This window comes from Carettochelys insculpta, chromosome 5 (assembly GCF_033958435.1).
Source record: "Carettochelys insculpta isolate YL-2023 chromosome 5, ASM3395843v1, whole genome shotgun sequence".
Lineage (NCBI taxonomy): Eukaryota > Metazoa > Chordata > Testudines > Carettochelyidae > Carettochelys > Carettochelys insculpta.
This window is the reverse complement of record NC_134141.1, coordinates 4,177,381-4,197,471: the sequence shown is the minus strand read 5'-3', so window position 1 is coordinate 4,197,471 and position 20,091 is coordinate 4,177,381. Positions and strand designations below refer to the sequence as shown.

The 20,091-nt window shown below is 41.7% G+C and overlaps 1 protein-coding gene across 4 annotated transcripts in view; it reads left to right on the top strand.

Annotated features, from left to right (window-relative positions):
• Window positions 1-20,091, top strand: part of PCGF3 (polycomb group ring finger 3) — a 108,549-nt gene that overhangs the window by 75,425 nt on the left and 13,033 nt on the right. For 3 of the 4 annotated variants that reach the window (XM_074994550.1, XM_074994548.1, XM_074994549.1), the window contains 5 exons: window positions 2,771-2,888; window positions 10,574-10,670; window positions 14,808-14,863; window positions 16,309-16,419; window positions 18,759-18,847. In XM_074994550.1, coding sequence (XP_074850651.1) covers window positions 2,780-2,888; window positions 10,574-10,670; window positions 14,808-14,863; window positions 16,309-16,419; window positions 18,759-18,847 — 462 coding nt within the window. In that variant the 5' untranslated portion in view covers window positions 2,771-2,779. The remainder of the gene's footprint in view (window positions 1-2,770; window positions 2,889-10,573; window positions 10,671-14,807; window positions 14,864-16,308; window positions 16,420-18,758; window positions 18,848-20,091) is intronic. The other variant, XM_074994551.1, reaches the window with a different exon arrangement.

The following is a 20,091-nucleotide window of genomic DNA, read 5'->3' as shown; positions in this document are numbered from 1 at the left end:
AGATGATACACAGAATTTAGCTAAAGTGTTTTCCTGTGGCTTGGTCTCTTTCCATATTCTGCCTTGTGAACTGCGCAGTTCACACCTGGGTCCTTTTGACAGCCGCTGCTTGCTCCTTTTATCTGGCTGAGGCTAACAAACTACCTGCATCAGTCAGCAACAAAGTCACATTTTTTTCACCAGGATACACTAACTGAGGGGAGAGTGTAGTTTAATTGCTCATGTATTAAAATTTTGGAGAAGACTAGTGTCTTAAACTATTCTAGGGGGCAGCATTTAAATCTAATGTATGTGTTACTTTATTACTGTATGCTTATGGAATTAAAGGCATATGGAAGCTTATATATTCTTGTGTGCCATAATCTAATTTTAGATATGAGCTACTTGTTTGTGTGAGAGACCATAGTTTAACCAGCTTTAAGCTGCTTTTGGACAAAATTTGTTCTCCTAGCCATTTTGTGGTATCTTGGGGAACTTTTCCACATGCTTTAAACAAAATATTTCTGTTTAGCAACAAATGTATGTGGGTTTAGAAGGTTTGTCATTACAGGTACAAATCTAAACCACCATCCTTTTTTTTTTTTTTTATTCCCCCCCCCCCCATTTACCCCAGCTGGCCCCCTCAAGGACTGAGCTCACAATTTTGGGTTTAACAGGCCAATGCTTAACCCACTGAGCTATCCTGTATAGTCCTAAATGTCTTCCGAGAGCCCAGTAAACCGTGGGAGTGTTGGTAGTGTGCTAGACAGTACTGCACTCCTGTGGTCCAGCAAATTCTCTTGTTCGGCACAGGTCAGGTCCCAAGGGTGCCAGATTAGAGAGGTCCAACCTGTATGTTCTCCAAATCAAAAAGTTAATTAAAAAATACAGGCCATCAAAAACATGAGGGTGACATGTAATACTAGTGAATTATAAGTATGTCTCAAGGGCTTCAAGTTCACTTTGTAAGTATCTGTCACCATAGAATGGTTTTCAGGGTGAAGTACAACATTCTTCAAATTTCAAGGAGGCTTCTTGCAATTTGAGAAGAGGGAAAAGTACATATCTGTTTCTTTGTAAAATAGCTTAATGGTGTATTAATTCTCAAGGGCATGTACCATTCTCTTAAAAGGCCTAGATGCTTTTTGCAGCTACTGGTTTGCCATAGTAATGATATCAGAAATGCCACAAAAAATGGTTTGAAAAGAGCTCTTCTGTTTTAAAACCCCTATTTTCCTTTTCTTTCATTATGGGACAGGATGAACTTCTCTAGTCTGGCACACACTAATTCAGCAACATCCACAGTCTGGCATGGTTTTAGTTAACCAGACAGCCTCTTGTCATGGGAGATGGCTAAGATTCCTGTGGTCCCAGAGGCTATGTCTACACTTGGCCAAAATTTCGAAAGGGCCATGCTAGTAGCCAAATCGGAGAATACTAATGAGACACTGAAATGAATATTCAGCGACTCGTTAGCATGCTGCCAGCCGCGACACTTCGAAAGTGCAGCGTTTCGATCATGCGTGGCTTTTCTCCATGGGGCCCTTTTTGGAAGGACCCTGCAAACTTTGAAATCCCCCAGCTGATGGGAATAAACGAATTTCCGTGTTTGCGGGGCCCTTTTGAAAAGGGCCCCGTGTAGATCAGCCATGCACAAGCGAAATGCGGCACTTTTGAAGTGTCGCAGCTGGCAGCATGCGAATGAGGCGCTGAATATTCATTTCAGCACTCATTAGTATTCTCTGATTTGGCCATTAGCATGGCCCTTTTGAAATTTTGGCCAAGTGTAGACACAGCCGTAAAGTTTTATAGTCCACAGTCCTGGCTCATAGTGTTCTGTGCTGTTGTTATTTAGCTCTAATATACTTCATGTCTTTTGAGAGCCCAGTAAGCAGTGGAAGTGTTGGTAATGCTGCTAGACAATATTGATCTCCCTTGGCTGGCAAATTCTTTCATATGGCACTGGTCAAATCCTGAGGGTGCTGGACCAGAGGTGTTCAACCTGTATTAGTGACAGTCCTTCACCTTGGAAAAATAAAAGCATTCAGTCCAGATGTCTTAAGTTTTGTAGAAGGCAACTTTGTTGGTATAGAGCTAACTTTAACTTTATTTTTGAAGTCATAGTTTCTCTTGGTGAGATCCTAGTTTAAGCTGTGTGGAAAACCATTTCTGTTTACTTTGCAGCAACTTTATTCAAGTACAGCTTTTCTTCAGTTTCCAAGTACAGATTTAATGATGGGGAAAATAGGTTATAAATACAAAGTGCAACTTGATAACTTTTACCAAACTAGGCTAACTCCTTCTGATCTTGTGCTCTGGTGAACTTTCTTCAGGACGCACTTTGCTCATTTTATATACTTTAACTACTGGTTTGAATGGGATTACTTACATGAATAAAACAGGCAGAATATGGCCATAAAGTTTCATCAATGAAGGAGCTCTGTTATGCAACATGCTAGCACAAAATGGAAAACTGTGAAGATCAGAATATCAAACTCCTCCTAATTGTCTATAGAATCTGAGCAATGTAAAGTAATGTAATTACTGATCCTTCTGATACACATTATTCAAACCTTAAAATGCTGTACATCGTACATTTTGTTTCACTGCCCGTTTTTATCATATCAGTCCTAAAAATTATTTGCTATCCTTTTTCCATACATAAAATGCATGGGAGCTTGAAGCTGCTTATTCCTATACCTAATGTATATTATTTGTAACTGGTGTACTCCAAGACGTGCTACGTAATCAGTACACCTGAAAGGCTCACTTTTATGTATTTCTTCTACAGACACCAAAGATGCTGACTAGAAAGATTAAACTTTGGGATATTAATGCCCATATAACCTGTCGTCTCTGCAATGGATACCTTATTGATGCTACCACTGTAACAGAATGCTTACACACCTGTAAGTATGACTTGGTTCTGTAGCATGTTAAAGAAAATGTGGGCTTTTTTTACTTCACATAATATATCGTTTAGTTTTCACTTGAACTTTAAAAATTTGTTGTGGCTCTGCCAAAACTGCACAAGTTTTGCTCTGTACTTCACATTTTAAGTAGAAATTATATTTGCTCATGAACAGAACAGAAACCAAGCCATGATCACTAGCTATGTTGCACAAAACTGAAACTATGCATAATAAATCAGTGTTTTTTTAATACCTTGCATTGATTTTTTTTTTTTAAAAAAGGCAGGGGTATCAACAGCAATAATCACTGGCTTTCACATACTCAGGTTTTAGTTTAAAAATAATTATACTAACTATTAGGTGGAAAATTTGTCCTTCAAAATGTGGAGACAAATACTAAAAGATCTTTGAATTGTAACAAAAGCAAACATATACCCTTTATTCTCTGCTGATTGCCTGTTCAGCACTCATCCTGGGGTGTGATAGGCTGAGCATCCAAATCCTAAAGGATATATACTATGGACAGCACAGCTACAAGTGCTAGTCCCTTCTCCCCAAACTTATGTTCATGGCCTACCCTTACAGTAACCTTAACTACTTATCTTAAATCACCAACCTTTCTTTTTTTCCCCCCCATTACTACTCTAGCTCTTTGTTTCCTCCAACTTTCAGGTGCTGTGGTTTCTCTTTCTAGGGGATTTTGTGTGCGTTCTATCTGTTCTAATTGTGTTATTATGGGCTTTATGAGAGAGGTACTAGGTTATTCAGTCTTGCTGCCCTGTCCTGTTCTAGGTGGCGTCTCATTTCTGAACATGTGTGTACTCCAAAGTGTCACTGCATTTTTATTTCTACCTCAGTACGAGAACTTGGTTGTCAATGCAGCCAGGGCTGTATTGGACCCTATAGCCCTGCAATATTGTGCTTGGATCTGCTCTGGTTAGATGGTTGCCTGTATGTGGCTGCTATGATTTGCTTCGTGAATTAGCAGTCTAGTTTTGGAATGATTCCTTCCTGGTGAAATGAGTTGAAAGGGTTTTTGGCTGCCCATCTTGTACCACACTTTTTAGCCATGCTGTCACAGAAAGGGCTGTATTTAAAGGACCGATTGATGTAATCTGCCTGGCATAAGGCTAGAGCAGTGGTTCCCAAACTTCTTGGCATCACGCCCCCTTTTTGATTTTTGAGAAGCCCTCACCCCCATACCTTTTCTTTACCATCATCCACCACCTCCTTTTTACCAAAAAAAAAAATTTGTAATTATAAAATTTAAAATAAACACAAAAACTTGTTATAAAAATTATATTTAAAACTAAGCACAAATAGTTTTTCTTGGCCTAAAATTTTAATAAAAATGTAATTTAACATCAGAAGTAGAAGAAACAAAACAAATTTAATGTGAAGGATGATACTGCATTTTCTTCATGAGTTAGGAAATCCTAGGTTTGAAAGATGGAAGTGTGCAACGTAAATAGTTTTTGACATGCAGTCGATTCTGTTTCGTTTTTATGTAACTAAACTTGAAAAGCTTTTTTTCACAGAGGTTCATTGATGAAAACAAAATAATAATACGTAGTGCTTCTCCAACTTTCAAGCACTTGAATCATATTTTATTTCGAGTGCTTGTTCTTGCAATACTTCCGGCAATGAATCAATATCAATATTGAATGGACTGCATACTAATTTATGAATGGAGTTGCTAGAAAAGTCTGGAAAATAGCGGAGGAATACATTAACAAGGCAGTCCAGATGAAACACAATTTTGTTCGTCGCATCCTCTTTACAAAGTTCTTGCAAACCTTCATTTTCAGCAAGTGATGAAAATGTCAGAAAAGATGAAAAGTTAGGCATCTGAGCTTGTGTTTGACGTTTCCAAAGCTGGATTTTTTTCCGTAAACGTTTTGATGGCACAGTGGTACTTGTTTGCAGAGTTGTTTCCTTGGAGCTTCAAACTGAGGTTGTTCAGAGATTCAAAAATGTCCACGAGGTATGCCAGTGAAAGTTGAAACGTTTGGTCTGTAAATGCATGATATAACTCTTCTTTCTTCTGTTGCTTGAGGAAAATTTCCACTTCATCCTTCAGTTCAAATAATCTCCAAAGCATGTTACTTTTGGAAAGCCATCATATCTCTGTGTGAAACAAGAGTTTTATGTTCTGCTCCCAAATCCATACAAACAGCAGTAAAAAATCTTGTATTTAAAGCCCTGTTTTCACAAAAGTGACAACTTAGATGGACAAATTCAACGAGTCATGTAGGTCATCTGGAAGGAATTCAGCAGCCAGTGCTTGTCTCTGTATGACACAGTGAGTTGGGGTTATGGCTGGATATTTTTTCTTTAACCATTGTTACAAAATCAGAGTGAAAGCCAAGCATTACTGGAGCACTGTCTGGGCATACACCAACCAGTTTTCCCCATGAAAGTCTATTTTCTTCAAAAAAGTCAGAAATCATTTTCATAACATCAGAAGCCTTTGTGGTCATCAATTCCTTTGAAAAAAACAGCTCTTCTTTCACAGTTCCATTAATTAATTGAACGTAGATAAGCAACTGACAGCATTGTGCTACATCAGTGGTATCATCACAGTGAATTGTGAAAAAAGGAGAAGCCAACACTGTCTCCACAACTTGAAGTGTAAGACCTTTCGCCAGGTCATCAATGCGATGTTTCCTGCGATTGTCGGAAAGTGAAATTTACAGTAGTTTTTTCTTGCTTTTGACACCAAGGATAACATCAACTGCTTTCAACAAGCAAAGCTTCACAAGAGTTTCTCTGATCATATGTGCTTTCTTGGCTTTAGCGGTGAGCAATAACAGTTCCCAAGATTCTTCTACTGCTTTGCTTGATGAAAAGCTCCAGTAGTGTCCAGTTTCACGCATTTCAAATTTTGAAGTTTAGCAGCGAAAGCCTCTTTTGGTTTGTGTGTCGAAGCACTTTGGTTCTTTGTCAAGCGTCACTCAAGACAACTAGGTCTCAGGGCGTAATTGCTGAAAACTGTGTGGCATATTACGCTTTGAGGATGACTGGTCCTTTTTTTTCCATGACAGCGAAGCTGTACTTTAAAGTAGTATTCTTCATATTTTCTTTTCTTAATCACAGCCATAATATATTAATTAAAAAAACTATAAAAATAGTTTTCCTGAATAGCATAAATTTAATGGGCACACGTTACCTTGATATGATATCACGAGCATTTACTTACTACTACTATGATGTACAGACGTGTGCTGCCTTACATATATCCCACCACCAGTAACTGCACAAGACCAGCTACCTACTTCCACGATAGAACAGTCCCAAACACTCCCACAAGCGTGCTAGAAAGTTCAAAAGAGTTCCATTGCCTTCTACATCATTCTTCGCCCCCTCCCCAACACTGACTGACCTGATACCCCTACATGTCGAAAGACAAAAAAAAAAAAAATCTTTAGTTGGGGGGTGGGCATCAGTTTTGGGTCAGGGGTCAGTGATCCAGAGAAAAATAAGTCAGGGACCGTACAAGAGAGATGCAAAAAAACCCGACCGACCGACCAAACAAAAAAAAAAAAAAACCCCTCCAGGCCTTCTTCCCCACAATCCGACTGATGTGGCTTCAACTGAGCCACCTCCCTCCCCTGGCTCCCCAGCTACATGGGGGGAGGGTAGGTAGGAACGAGGTTCAAGACCTCAGGCTGGATTAATTCTTCTGGGGTTCCAGGGTTAGTGGAATCGGTGGGCCCCTCTACACTCTGAAGTGGGGCCAAAAATGAGGGATTCAGTGTGTGGGACAGGGCTGCCGGTAAGTGGGCTAGGGATGGGGGTGCAGAATCTGGGTGGAGCAATATGTTACAGGAACAAGGTGTGGGTAGGTGTCTGGCCAGGTGGTAAGGGGCAGGAGCAGGGTACTGGTGGGGCCCGGGGCAGAGTACTTGTGGGTATCTGGGCACGCTGCCTCCTACTCTTCCCCCACCCATGCAAGAGGGCAGCAGGTGGAAGGAAGTTGCTGGCGGGCAACAGACCTGGCTTTTTAGAGGAACCGTGCTGGCTGTTTGGGAAGGGGAAGCAGTGCCCATGCTTCCTGAGGTGCTGGCTCTGGTGTGCAGCTGTGGGACTTCCCCCACCCTGCCACAGGAAGCCAGTGCTACCTCCGTTTTTGTAGGAGGTAATACCAGTGCGGGCTCTTTCATGGGGAGGAGGGGATTGACCTAGGGGAGGGGGCTAGGTAGTCTCATGCCCCCCCATCAGGAATTTCTTCACACCCTCCAGTTTGGGAACCTGTGGGCTAGAGGGTCATGTCAGTGCTCATTTGATCTGAGGCAGAAAAGCCTTTCCTTGCCTGCAGCTCCGATATGTGCCTCACAGGAAAGCATGCTTCATTCATGTAAGGAAGGGATACAGTTGGTCCTCGCTACAGATGCATATCACGCACTTTTTCTTGGATTGAGACTCAAAAAGAATATAGTTTTGGGGTGATGCTAAACCTCCATCCTGACCATGTCCTGCAGTGCTCCCTTTCGGCACGGGCCGCGCCAGTGCCCACCGGCATTTCCCTCTGGCTGGCAGGCTGCCTCGCCTGGGTGAGTGCCTCTGCTAAGCGTCTTGAGCACGTATGACGAATTTGAAGAATTATTGTTTCTTATGAGTTAAGTCTGCAAGATCCACCACAATGTGATGTCCTATTCACCACAGGTGGTGAGTAGGGAAGGCATTGGATGCTGCGGCCATAGCGGTTTTGTGTTTTCAGGTATGTCGCTTATTTGCGTTGTCTGTGCTTTTGGAATGTTCTGATATGCCCGGATCCGTCCTTTAGACTTGTGTTAAGCTTGATTGGATAGTAGGGGGTATGTTACCCTACACTAATTACAACACCAATAATGACCAAAAAAACCCACAAATCTTATTTGCCTTCGCATTATTCATATTGCATATGCTGTTGGGTTGGTGCTATGTTTATCTTTTGGGATATCCCGTGAGTACTTTCCCCATCTCTTCCTGTGTTGGGTTTTTTTCTCCCCTTAAAATGTATCTTCATAATTATCTCTCTCCAGTCTTATGACATAGGTGGGACACACTCCTAACAGGTACTGTGCTTTCAGATCTATTAAGTCTTCCCGTCTATGCCTTTTCATTAACAGGGGCAATAACAAAATGGCGCTTCTGCTAAATTGTTGTGATACTTTATTTTTTACACACTGGTGTCCAAATATCAAAATATTTGAAAGCTGTGTTAATGTGTCATGAAAAGTTATGTTCCAAATACAGATTTTTTTTAATCTTTCAGCATTCAGACAGGTAATAAAAACTGAGGACAGGTAAATTTCTTGGTTATAAAGCAACTAAAAGAAACTCTAGCGAGAATGATAGTGTAAGAATGGTGGCACAAGAGCCTGCAGTGGATAGTGGTTGCTATTTTCTAGTCTATGCATTTTAGCTTAAAATAAGAGTGGGGGAGAAAAGCCTTACAACTGAGTTTAAAACAGTAAACGGTGGGTCTGATTCTGCAGCCATTGACTTATTGAAAGTGGAATTTGGGCCCCGTGGCTGCCTTCCTGGGCTTTCCTCCTGAATGAGAATCTCTTGGTCTAGATACCTTGTGTGTAGGGTCCCAATAAATCACATTGCTTTGCAGATTCTGCGTTTCAGTAAGCCGTGCTACTAGGCTTGGCTTATTGGTCAGAATAAGCCTGTTGCCTTAGTTAATTCATTGATAGCAGCGTTTTCTTAATTGTAATGACTGAAAATGCTGTGATACATTTGGACATTACACCTTTGCTTTGCTGACTTTTGGCTTTTAATTTGTAATTATTCTTCAAATGCACATCAACTTGTCTGAAAGGTAGGTGGCACTGTTTAACTACAGAAAGTATGCCTCTGGAACTTAGTCGTAAAGGCTCTTGTTATTTTTAGCTAACAATGCTACAAGTTAGCCTGAATTATTGGAAAGAGTCTCACTTACCCAAGTATCCCACTTTAGATTTATATAGAGAGAAAGCCGTACTAGTCTATATACTATCAAAACAAAACAGCAGTCAAAGTTAAAGTGCTACTTGACTGCTTTTTTGTTTTGATAATGTCTAGATTTATACAGAAATGTTGGTAACTCAGAAATCATTAGTCAAGAGAAAAATCTTCAAATGGAATTTATTTACAGCATAAGTAATTACAGTTAGCAGTGTTGTAGTTGTGTGGGCCCTAGGGTATTGGGGAGACAACTTATAGGTAGGTTAACAAGGAGGCAAGAGATACCTATTATTGGACCAACCTGTGTTGGAGGAATACAAGCTTTTGGGTGTGTCTACACTTGCATTCCTCTTTCGAAAGAGGTATGCAAATGATGAAATTGAAAATGCAAATGGGGTACAAATTTGCATATGTTGCACCTCATTTGCATATCCCTATTTTGAAGTAGCTTCTTCTGAAAGAAGAAAACCAGTGTAGACGCTGCTCTTTCGAAAGTAAACCCCATCTTCAAAAGAATCCTTCTTCCCTTTTTTTATGGGAAGAAGGATTCTTTCAAAGATGAGGTTTACTTTCGAAAGAGCAGCATCTACACTGGTTTTCTTTCGAAAGAATCTATTTCGAAATAGGGATATGCAAATGAGGTGTCAGATATGCAAATTTGTACCTCATTTGCATTTTCGGTTTCCTCATTTGCATATCTCTTTTGAAAGAGGAATGCAAGTGTAGACACACCTTTTGAGCTACATAGTCTGGAAGAAGATCTCTGTATAGCTCAAAAGCTTGTCTCTTTCACCTACCTTTTCTCTCCTACTAATTATGGTCCGAGGAAATAATTTGTGTACATAGACTTTGAAACCAGTCTAAAAGCAAACTGTTGTGCAATCAGCACTGATGAGACTCTTCACTAGACCCTGTTGGTAAGGAGGCTGGCTTGAGCCCCCTTGAAAGGGTGGGGCCCCATGCTGAAGGAGCGGGTCTGGAGGTTAGCCTCCCCCAGCCAGGTTTTCAGTGCTACTGAGGCCACAAGATGCATGCAGCTGGGGGCTCCTGTGGTAAAGAGCTTGGGCCTTTGGTTACTGCCACTGCTGAGGTAGCAGCAGCTGGGTGTTCTGGGCCCTTTCAAATCGCTGGGCCCTGGGGCAGCTGCCTCCTTTGCCTCCCTCCTCTTCCCCCCACCCCCAGTAGCCCTGTTTGGAGGGCTCTACTGTGATTGTTTTAGCACCTGTAATTACGATGTCCGTTTTATGTCTGATGTGAGGTGAAATAGCACCCTGTGCACCCTTTCAGATGGGAGCTGTGTGTGTTCACTAAACAGCAACTTCTAGGAAGAAGCTATTTTCTTTGCCCCAAGTTTATTTCGGAGGGTCCGTTTCCTTCCATTTATTAAGCTCAGCTTTGAGTTTCTTTCTAGCAGGTGGTATTTTGAGTGGTGTTATGTATTCTAATAATTTTGAAGTAAACTTTACTGGTTCAGAAATAAGACATCATATGGCCTTCGTACAGTGATTAAAATTTATCGTTGCGTGGTGTTCAGAGCGTACCTGAAAGACCATGGAAACAGTGTGCTGTTCAGTGGTATATTAGAAACTTACATGATGTTTAAGGGACAAATCTGAATTTTTTGTGTGTGACTTGTTCTGTGACTATTTGTATGTAACTTAATTTATTTTGAAATGTTCACAAGAGCATAAATGTGAACTTGTTGTAGTAATTTCTTATCCTCCTGCTTATAAATGTATCTACAGTCTGTAGAAGTTGTCTGGTGAAGTATCTGGAGGAAAATAACACCTGTCCAACATGTCGAATTGTCATACACCAGAGCCATCCGCTACAGTATATAGGGTAAGTGTGCTGTGTGGAATGAAATGACTGAGGATTCAAATTGCAGCAGGTTATGTGTAGATATTTCAGATATGGCACAGTTCTTTACTAGATTTTCTGACTTCCATACTGTTCCTCCTTAAATACTTAAGCAAGCCGCTTGATTTGAAATTAAAATAGTGGTTCTGTATAAGCCAAGTGGGAGGGATGAACTTTGAAGTGAAGAAACTTAATGTATTTTGTCAAATTTATTAATGATTGTGGGAATTCCAGGTTTATCTAAATATTTAATTATATTCCGATAACTGGTACTTCAAATGTATTTTTGTTATGGCAAATATACTGTAGTTTTAATGTTTTACTTGAGGTACTATTCAAAGGCTTTGAAATCTAAAGGGAGCAGCATTGTCGTTATTTAGACTTCTGGATGACTGTTAATTTGCTGGATAATGTAATTACATGTTAATGAGAGAGAGCAGCAGAAATGGTAGACTGGTGGCTTCCAATCTCTTCTGGTTGGAGCCATCTCTCAAGGATTTGGGCCTGCTCTTCTATCTCCACAGCAACTCGGTGCCCATTCAGAACATGCCCTAGCATGAATGTGGTGTCCTGCCTGTATTGCCAGGGTGCCAATATCTTTGTGTCTCTGCTGTATAATATGTTGTTGCAGGTTGTGCTTTCCTTACTTTTTCTCCTACAGTTTCCTCTCACCTTAATATTTCTAAGGCATCGGTCACCATGGTATACAACTGCTGCTATTTCCTCAGCTGGCTTGGTCACCACTAACGAACTGTACCACTGCAGCTTTCGCTGCTGAAAATGCAGCTCTGTAAGTTGGATCGGGGCAGTGCATCCACTCCAGCTGTTTCTTTTCAGGTGCACTTCTGCCCTGCCTCCAAGGAAAGTATTTGATGAAATTGTCAGTTGTACTCCTTTGAGTATGTATCTCCGCAGTCCTGCACACAGATGCTGCAAGCAGTGGATTTTTGAGAAGTGTAGCCAACCCTCTTGTCTCTCTTTCTCCCATTTTCTAGTTGATGACACAAATTGGGGGTAATGGTAAATAGTGAAGAAGACAGCGATGGAGATCACGTAAAGAGCTGAGTACAAGCAAACCATGTCATGGGTTTTTAATACTGCTAATGTAACTATGTCCATCTAGGAACTAGGACATAGGCAGTGCTTACAGGCTGGAGGAGTCTGTCCTGAAGCAGTGACTCTGACAAAAGTTATTCCCCAGGATCTCCCAGTCAGTAAACGTGAACTCCGATGTGGTGCTGTCCAAAAGGATTAGTGCAGTTGTGGGATGCCTAAAAATAGGAAGCTCAAGTAGGAGCAGAGAAGTTATTTTATCTTTGTATTTGGCATGGATGCCACTGCTACTGGATTACTGTATCCATATCTCTGGTGTCTGATTTAAACTGGGGACAGTTTGGAGAAGAAGCAGGAGTGAGAGTGATTAAAGAATTGGAAATCTTGCCCAGTAGTGAAAGCTTCAAGAAGCTCTGTCTGTTTAGCTTACCAAAGAAATGGTTAAGGGATGGCTTAATGACAGTCTGTATGGGAACAAATATGAACTCATTAGCCCAGCAGAGAAAGGCATAACATGATTCAGCACCTGGAAGTTGAAGCTAGACAAATTCAGTATGGCAATAAGGTGTAAACATGAAGCAGTGAGAGAGAGAGAGAGAGAGAGAGAGAGTGATCATTGAAACAATTTACTTAGGGTCATGGAAGGTTTTCCATCACTTGTAACTTTAAATCGAAATTGGATGTCTTTCTCAGAGATGCTCCAGGATTTATTTGGAGAAATGTGTCTGGCCTGCGTTGTTAGAAGTCAGACTAGGCAATCACAGGGGTTCTTTTGTCCAGGCTGCTATTGAAAACATAAGATTTTCAGAATAGAGAATGTGCACAGGCAGGGAATTGTTTTGCAGAAGTTTTAGTTCTGTTACTCACTTGTTATGCAGGCCTGTATAGCTTGATTCATTCCCCTCCACAGCCCCCAGTCCAGCTGGGAAATAGGTAACCTAAACCCTTGTAATGACTGGGAAGTGAGAATGCAGTTAAGTCTTCAAATCTGCTTGCTGCTGTGGATTGGTTACTGTAGACTGAGTGAGGGTATGTCTCTCCTATGGGACACATTGATGCTGCGGTGATCGATCCATTGCTGCTCACTCTCCCATCGACTCTGGTACGCCACCCGAACAGGATGATGGGGGAGCCCCTTCTGTCAGATCACTGTGGCATGGACACCACAGTTAGTAGATCTAAGCTACATCTATTTGTCTTATGCTGGTAACATAACTCAAATGGTAACGTAGATCAGCTTGTTGCGATGGTGTCGACTTGCCACTGGGTTCGCTGATATTGAAATGCTCTTGGTGAAGCTCTTGCATTTGGGAACTAGATCCCTCACATCCATGCTAGGGACTTGGATAAAGTTCCGTTAATTTATTTAACCCTAATTGTCATCATCCTCTTAAAAAATTGCAAAGGTTAAAGAAGCTAATGAGCAACTGCTACAAATTCTGTTACTACTGCTTCTGTCTGGTTTCGGCGGTCTCTACTGCTGTGGAGTACTGCTGAGAACTGACCACTGTTATGAACATACACTCTGGGTGTGCAGTTAGAGCCAGTATGCTTCATGGTAGATCTTCTGAGGGTAATTCCAGGTATTAGCTTGGGAACATATATTTTTAAAATCATTGCACTGTTTTTGCTAAATATTGGAAATTGGTGGTAACAGTTTGGTGGTCTGGAAACATTTTGGCCCTTCCTGTATGGTTACTTTTCTAGATAGAATTGCCCTTTCTTGATTATTATTTGTTCGAACTTCTGTTGAAAGCAAATACAATGATGATGCTCTTGTAGGAGGCTGAGGGCTAGAGGTTTAGGGTCGTGACCAGTTTTGCTTTTTCTCTGTGCAGGCCACCTTACATTCTGGTTTAAAAATCACTGGACAGCACAGCTTCTTTAGCTGCTCATTGCTGCTTTTACAGTTGAATGGAAGTGGTTGGACTAAGAGCAGTTTACTGCATCTGCCTATAAACAGCCAAATACGTGGGCTAAACTCGCTTCTGTTGATTTTTATGCTTTTCCAATGCATGCTTTTCTCTAGCCCTTCATTAGAAAAAAGAATATGGTATAGATAACTCCTCCAAACATCCCCAAATGTGGGCTTGAAGCACCTTAAAGTGTTAGTGTCCACTAGTTTCTCTATGCATTTTCATAACAAAATGGTCTTTCTCTCTCTTTATATTGAAAAGTTGGTCTAATCCCATATGAGCAAATTCACTGCTGGGTAAGTCTCTGTTGGTGTTTATAGTGGCACTAATTTTCACCAGCAAAGAATATGGTATATAACTGAAGTATGCAGGAAAACAAAATCTTCTAGGCTCTATTTGAAATAGTTATAAGAGAATTAAGACTTGTTTTGTATTAGAATAGGGCCCTGTAATCTTAATAGTCAAGCTGCATAACAGCAAAAACAGCTGGGACCGGATACTCTGGTGCAGTGCACCATAACTGATGAAAACTTGATTGAACCGTTCCTTTGTGTATATGAGAAATGTACTGTTGTTCATGAAGATGTTTGTACCATAGCAAGCCTTCACTAATGTCCTTCAAATGATACTGTGCTGAATGAGAAGGCCATGTTAAAATGCATTTTTCCTCATTGAGACAAAAATTGCCTGCCTTAGGTCAAAATTATATCAAAGTATAGTAAAAAGTACATTACCAAGGTGCAAAGTGTGATGCAGTTGGGAGCAATTCCACATTCTGCTATAGACAGATTGTTCATATTCTTCTGTATTCAGTTAAGGGTGAACTTCAGAAAATTAACATTCCAGTGCGTTCCTATCACAGGACCACTTTGTTACCTCATTGCCTTTATTGTTGGTGCCTTATCAGGCTTCCTTCTCATCTTCTCCCTCCCCTCTGCTAAAATCGTTTTATCACATGACATCTCTCTGGTGTTTAATCACCATGTATAAGTCTGAATATTATCTACTGTGATGTTTAAAAATCTGTGCTCCTGTTTGCATCATCTCTTTAGTTTTTGAGTCTTTCTGTTTAAGTGAGATGGCATTTAGAATAGAGATGATTAATGTAAGTTTTCAGTTTCTAATTGTTTTGTTCTCTTTTTTTTGCCAGTCATGATAGAACAATGCAAGATATTGTTTACAAACTTGTGCCAGGCCTTCAAGAAGGTAAGTCTTCATATATCTTGTTTTAGTTGTAAATGTTAGATTTACAAAGAGTGCCTGTGCATATGTAAGGGATAGCATAATTTTTTCCCGTCTGCCACTTTTAGCTAGAGATAATGATAAAAAATATACATTAGAAGTATTTCTGCAGGTATTCAAATTCTAGCATTGATTTTTATCTTGTCATTCAGTATGTGCTTTGTGTTAGTATTTCTTTTGTCTAACATTTGTGCCCATTACTGGATAATCTTCCAGGAATGAAAATTATGTGGATGTTTCAGGAAAACTAAAACATTATAGAGGTTGGTCCTCTCTAATCTGGAACTCTCTCATCTAACAACATCCATAATCTAGTATGATTTAATTAGCTGGATGACCACTTATCATGAATGTTGTCAAGTTTCCTGCAGCCCCATAAAGTTTGCTTACAATCATCAGTCCTGACTCTGTTCTGTGCTGTTCTTTCACTGTAATTTACCCCTAAATGTCTTCTAAGAGCCAAGTAAGCAGTGGATGTGTTGGTAATGCTGCTAGACAATATTGACTTCCTGTCGTTCAGCAAATTCTTTATTGGCACTAGTCAGGTCCCAAGGGTGCTGGACTAGAGAGAGTCAACTTGTATAATGTTTGATAACACCATAAAGCAAGCTTTTTTTTGTGTTGACATTTAGATTTCATATGTCCATATTGTTTTAGATTCTGCACTTATTTGTGGTTTTGGTTGCTACTATCTCAGTTTGTCAAAAGTGAAACATTTAATTTAGAGAAATTTTTATTTTCATCATAATTTTCTTCCTTTTGTTAGAATGCATCCTTTGCTAGCCAGTAACTTCCAATTTGTGTGCTGCTTCTCATAACTGTAATATTTTCGCAATAATGGGTGCCTTGAGTGGAATACTGTATGCTAACTACTGAGCCATGCTCTTTTCTTGTAATAGTGTTTACTTCCTCCTTATGTTTTGGTGGAAAATACTCCTTGATACTAAGTTTTCAAGTCAAAGAGGACGTTCTCTCACTCACATAAGCAAGCTTAAGTAAAGAGAGACTCTTCTAGGCTAAAAATTATGAGTAGGGAGAAAAGTAAAAATTCAGTCTCTGATGTGTAACTGAACAGGCATGTATCTTGTACTTCGATCAAGAGAGTTATAGAAGGCTACATGGAAAAATATGAAGTAGCTGTACCAGCTGTATGGCCTGAAATTACAGAAATGATCAGCCCGTGAAGATGAGGGATTATTCCACAGCTGAATGATATGATATGTGTTGTGACTTGGTGATTAGAAAAAGCAGAGAGGTAGCCAAAACTGAAGGTATCATGTTGTTCGCACTCATGTAAGTCCCTGTTCCTGCTGGAAAGTGTCTTGTATGAGGAACTGGGAAAGCTGTGAAACCATTTTATAGATGTTACATTGGCACTTACCAGTGAAATTCTCTAAATTTTTACGCAGCGGAAATGAGAAAGCAGCGAGAATTCTATCATAAGCTAGGCATGGAAGTACCAGGAGACATTAAAGGGGAGACATGCTCTGCAAAACAACATTTAGATTCGCATCGGAATGGTAATTTTGTTTGCTCTCTTAAAACCGTGCCATTAACCTGGTAAGGTTATTCTGATGATCAATCGTAGTTATAGAAAATTGTTACAGAGCATTGTACATTGTGAATGTGACTGCACAAAAATCGAACGACGTTAAACGGTGCTACTCTTGGGGGATTTCTGTGCCACTGCGTACACACACAGTTCATGCCCTCTGCACAGTTACTTGCTTCCCTGCAGAAGAAGAAAATTCTGATATGGAAGCAAAGGCATGTTGCAAGAGCCATGCCACAGCCCTCCTTAGCAGCTCAGGCACGTCATTTCAGCCATGCAGAGCAGTTGGTGAAGAGGTAAATCACTATGGTGGCTCCTACTCTCACTCTAGAGTCAGCTGCTAGACTTGCCCCCCAAAGCCACTCTTAGCTGCAGCAAGCTCAGCATCCTTCACTGTGTCCTGCCTTCATCACACCTCAGCTACAGTGGAGAGAGCTGCTCCCCTGTGCATCTGGACCACCTCCTCCCTGGCCAAGACTCCACCTGCACACCCAGAACTCCCCACAGCCCTCTGTACCTGAACCCCAACCTGCTGAAGCACAGCCCCTACCCCCAGACCGCCATCGCTGCCCCCAGACCGCCTCTTGCACCTGGATCAACATGATGAGCCTCCCCCACACCCAGACTCCCACCCCACTAACCCCCAGTTAGCTGCACGTGGGCCCTCAGGCCCCACTGTCACAGCAACTAGACTCAGAGGCCCTCCCTGAGTCGCAGGCATCTTCGTCTGGATGCCACTGCAAAGTCCCATTGCACCTGCAACCCGGCCCCCCCCAACCAGCCGCTGCACCTCCAGGTTCTGTCCCACCCTATTAGACTTCCTGCTGAGCCGTCTGCACCCAGTTTGTTGTGCACAGAACCCTCTCGCTCCGCAGCGGGATTCCTCCCTCCCTCCCTAGCTGAGCTCCCCCACACTTGGATCCTTGCCTGGTTGAGCCAGCCTGCCTGTCTGCCCCACTCCTGGGACATCTGGCCCGGAAGGGCAGGTGGTCTAGCCCTTGTGTGGTGTTCGGGGTGAGTGCAGCCTCACTGCTGAGTCAGCGTCTTGAGCATGGGGCGGTAGGGTGAGCTCCTACCTCTGTGCAGCCAGTGCTCTCGCTGCCAGGCTGGAACCTCCACGTTTGCTTGACACAGCTTGGAGAATTTTGCAACATTTTTAATTCTTTGGCACACAATTCCCTTAGGATTTCGTACAGGCTCATCTCTTGGGATGTGGTGAGGCCACTCCTAGCCTGAAAGCCATTCTAACTGGCTAGACGGACCACCCCAGTGTGGGGTTCTCTTGGAGTTGTGCTAGTGATGCTGACTGCTAGCAGAGTTAGGCATGGTGAGAGGTACATTCTGCTTTCCACTATAGACCTGTGGGACTGTCGACAGTCACTTAAAGTAGCAAGCCCAAGATTTGGTGGAGAGCAAAAGTCACATTCCTGAGCTGATCTTTTCCCGCTTGCTGTATCTAGGGAGTCTGGCCATTATTTTGTTTGCCAGTAGAGATTGGGCTTACGTGTGTAAGGCGACATTCCCATTACATGTAAGTTTTTACTGAGGCACGATGCCCCTCCCCCTTAAAACATGCCCCACCAGCAAAACACAAAACAACCCTCTCACCAAAAAACCCCCAAAGCATAGCCTTCCAAAAACAGTACCACACAGTAATTGAGCATTTACTTAAGGCTGGACTGAACAGTATATGTATGCGTAAAGGTAGGTCTGTCACATGCCAGTGCTAGGGAATTTGAGACATTACAGCTGGAGTTATGTTCTACTAATCAATATAACGCCATGAGGCTTTCTTTTGCAAGGAAAAAGAATAGAAATTACTGCATGTGTTGTACTTGCCAGAGTTGACATTTCTTTGGCAACCTGAAGTTTTGAAATGTCCTGACTTTTGAATAATAATGGTGTATGATGATAATACCTTTTCTTAAGGAGGAAAAAATTTGGATATGGTGACTGTGTTGAGAGCTTGTAAGTCCTTCAACCCAACAACTGTGTATGTACTTAATGGTGTGTTTATGTCCTGCTTTAAAGCCCACTGTCAGTCTTCCCACTGTTTATGGTGGGCTTTGGCCCAGGGCACTTGAAGTACAGATACACTGCCTGGGAATTTGCATCTAAAAATATCAAATATCCAGGATGGTTAAATTCCTTTTTAACTTTTATAACATGAGCTCAGCCCTCGTCTGACACCTTCAGATACTTCAAAAACCCTGTTTCTTTTTCTTGATTTGTTTGTTTTGTTGCTATTGATTTGAGGTTATCTTCACTTTAATTTCATTATTATAATGTGTTCCTTTTTTATTTGAGGTGAAACTAAAGCTGATGAGAGTTCAAACAAAGAAACATCAGAGGAAAAACAGGAGGAAGACAATGACTATCACAGAAGTGATGAACAGGTAGAATATTTTTCAGGCAATATTTCTTTTTTGAATCAGACAGGGTTTTTTGTGTTTCTTTTGTTTTAGGTTGCCATTTAATTTTATTTTCATTATGTGCTAGAAAGTAAGGCACTGAGGTGTGTGTGTGTGTGTGTGTGTGTGTGTTTTTCCTTTTTCCTGATGCTTTTCAACAAAATGTATAGTTGGACCAAGTGTGTTCCTGTGTCGGGCAGCAATGGCACTTGTTTTTCAAAAACATTTCATTAGGGCTTCGTGTTTTATGTCCATTAGAATTGTGAGTGTCCTCTCGCCTAAAGTAAAATAAAAAATGTGCTTTCACTGATATGTGAGTTCTGTGGCTGAGAAAATGATTCTGTAAAAATACAAAGTAGTTTTAAATACACAGCTTTATCTGACACCTTAAAATATCATTTCATATTCATGATACGTTTTTGCTGTTGTAGCAAAAACAGGAAGGAAACGAGAGGATTTAATGAGATTTTTTTTATGCCCATGATCAGGAACAAAATATCATAGGATCGAGGCAAAGTAGTTGATTGCCTGGCTTGCTGTTTGGCTGAGAGCCAGATGGTTGAGGCAAGATCCACAGACGTTGGATTTAGGGATGTAAAATCCGATTTAGTTAGTTAACTGGTTTAAATAGGAGGGTTAACCAATTAAAAAGCGGGGGGGGCGGGAACTAGGAATGCCTTTTCACCCCAGATGGGCTGGAGTGACCCCCCTGCTGTGAACACCCTTACCCCTACACACTGTTTGCTGGGGACCTAGGCTTCTCCAGCCTGGCTAGAGCGTCCCTGCCCACAGTGCTGCCATGGGTGGGGGTCACTTCTGCCTGACTAGAGCAGTCCCGGTCTACGATGGCCTCTGATGTGCTACAGCAGGGACACTCCAGCCGGGTGGACCAGCCCTGGTCCCCAGCGCACTGTGAGCAGGAGCACTCCCGCCCAGCCGCAGCATGCCTGTCTGTGGCAGGGGACTGCTCCAGTCTGTCTGGGCTGGATTGGCCTCCTCCTCCAGTCCCTGCCCCCTGGCTGCTATGGAACGCCCCTGCCAATGGTTGGCCCTGTGGGGCTGGAGCAAGTCCCTGTCTGTGGCTGGCAGTGAGCTGCTCCAGCCCCTTCCAGTTAACCTTAACTGGTAAGCTTGATGCGATTAGGACCAGTTAATTGGTCAAAAACTGACATCCCTAATTGGCGTTATGAGGTTGGTTGAGTAAAAACAGAGAAGGTTGCAAAGCTATT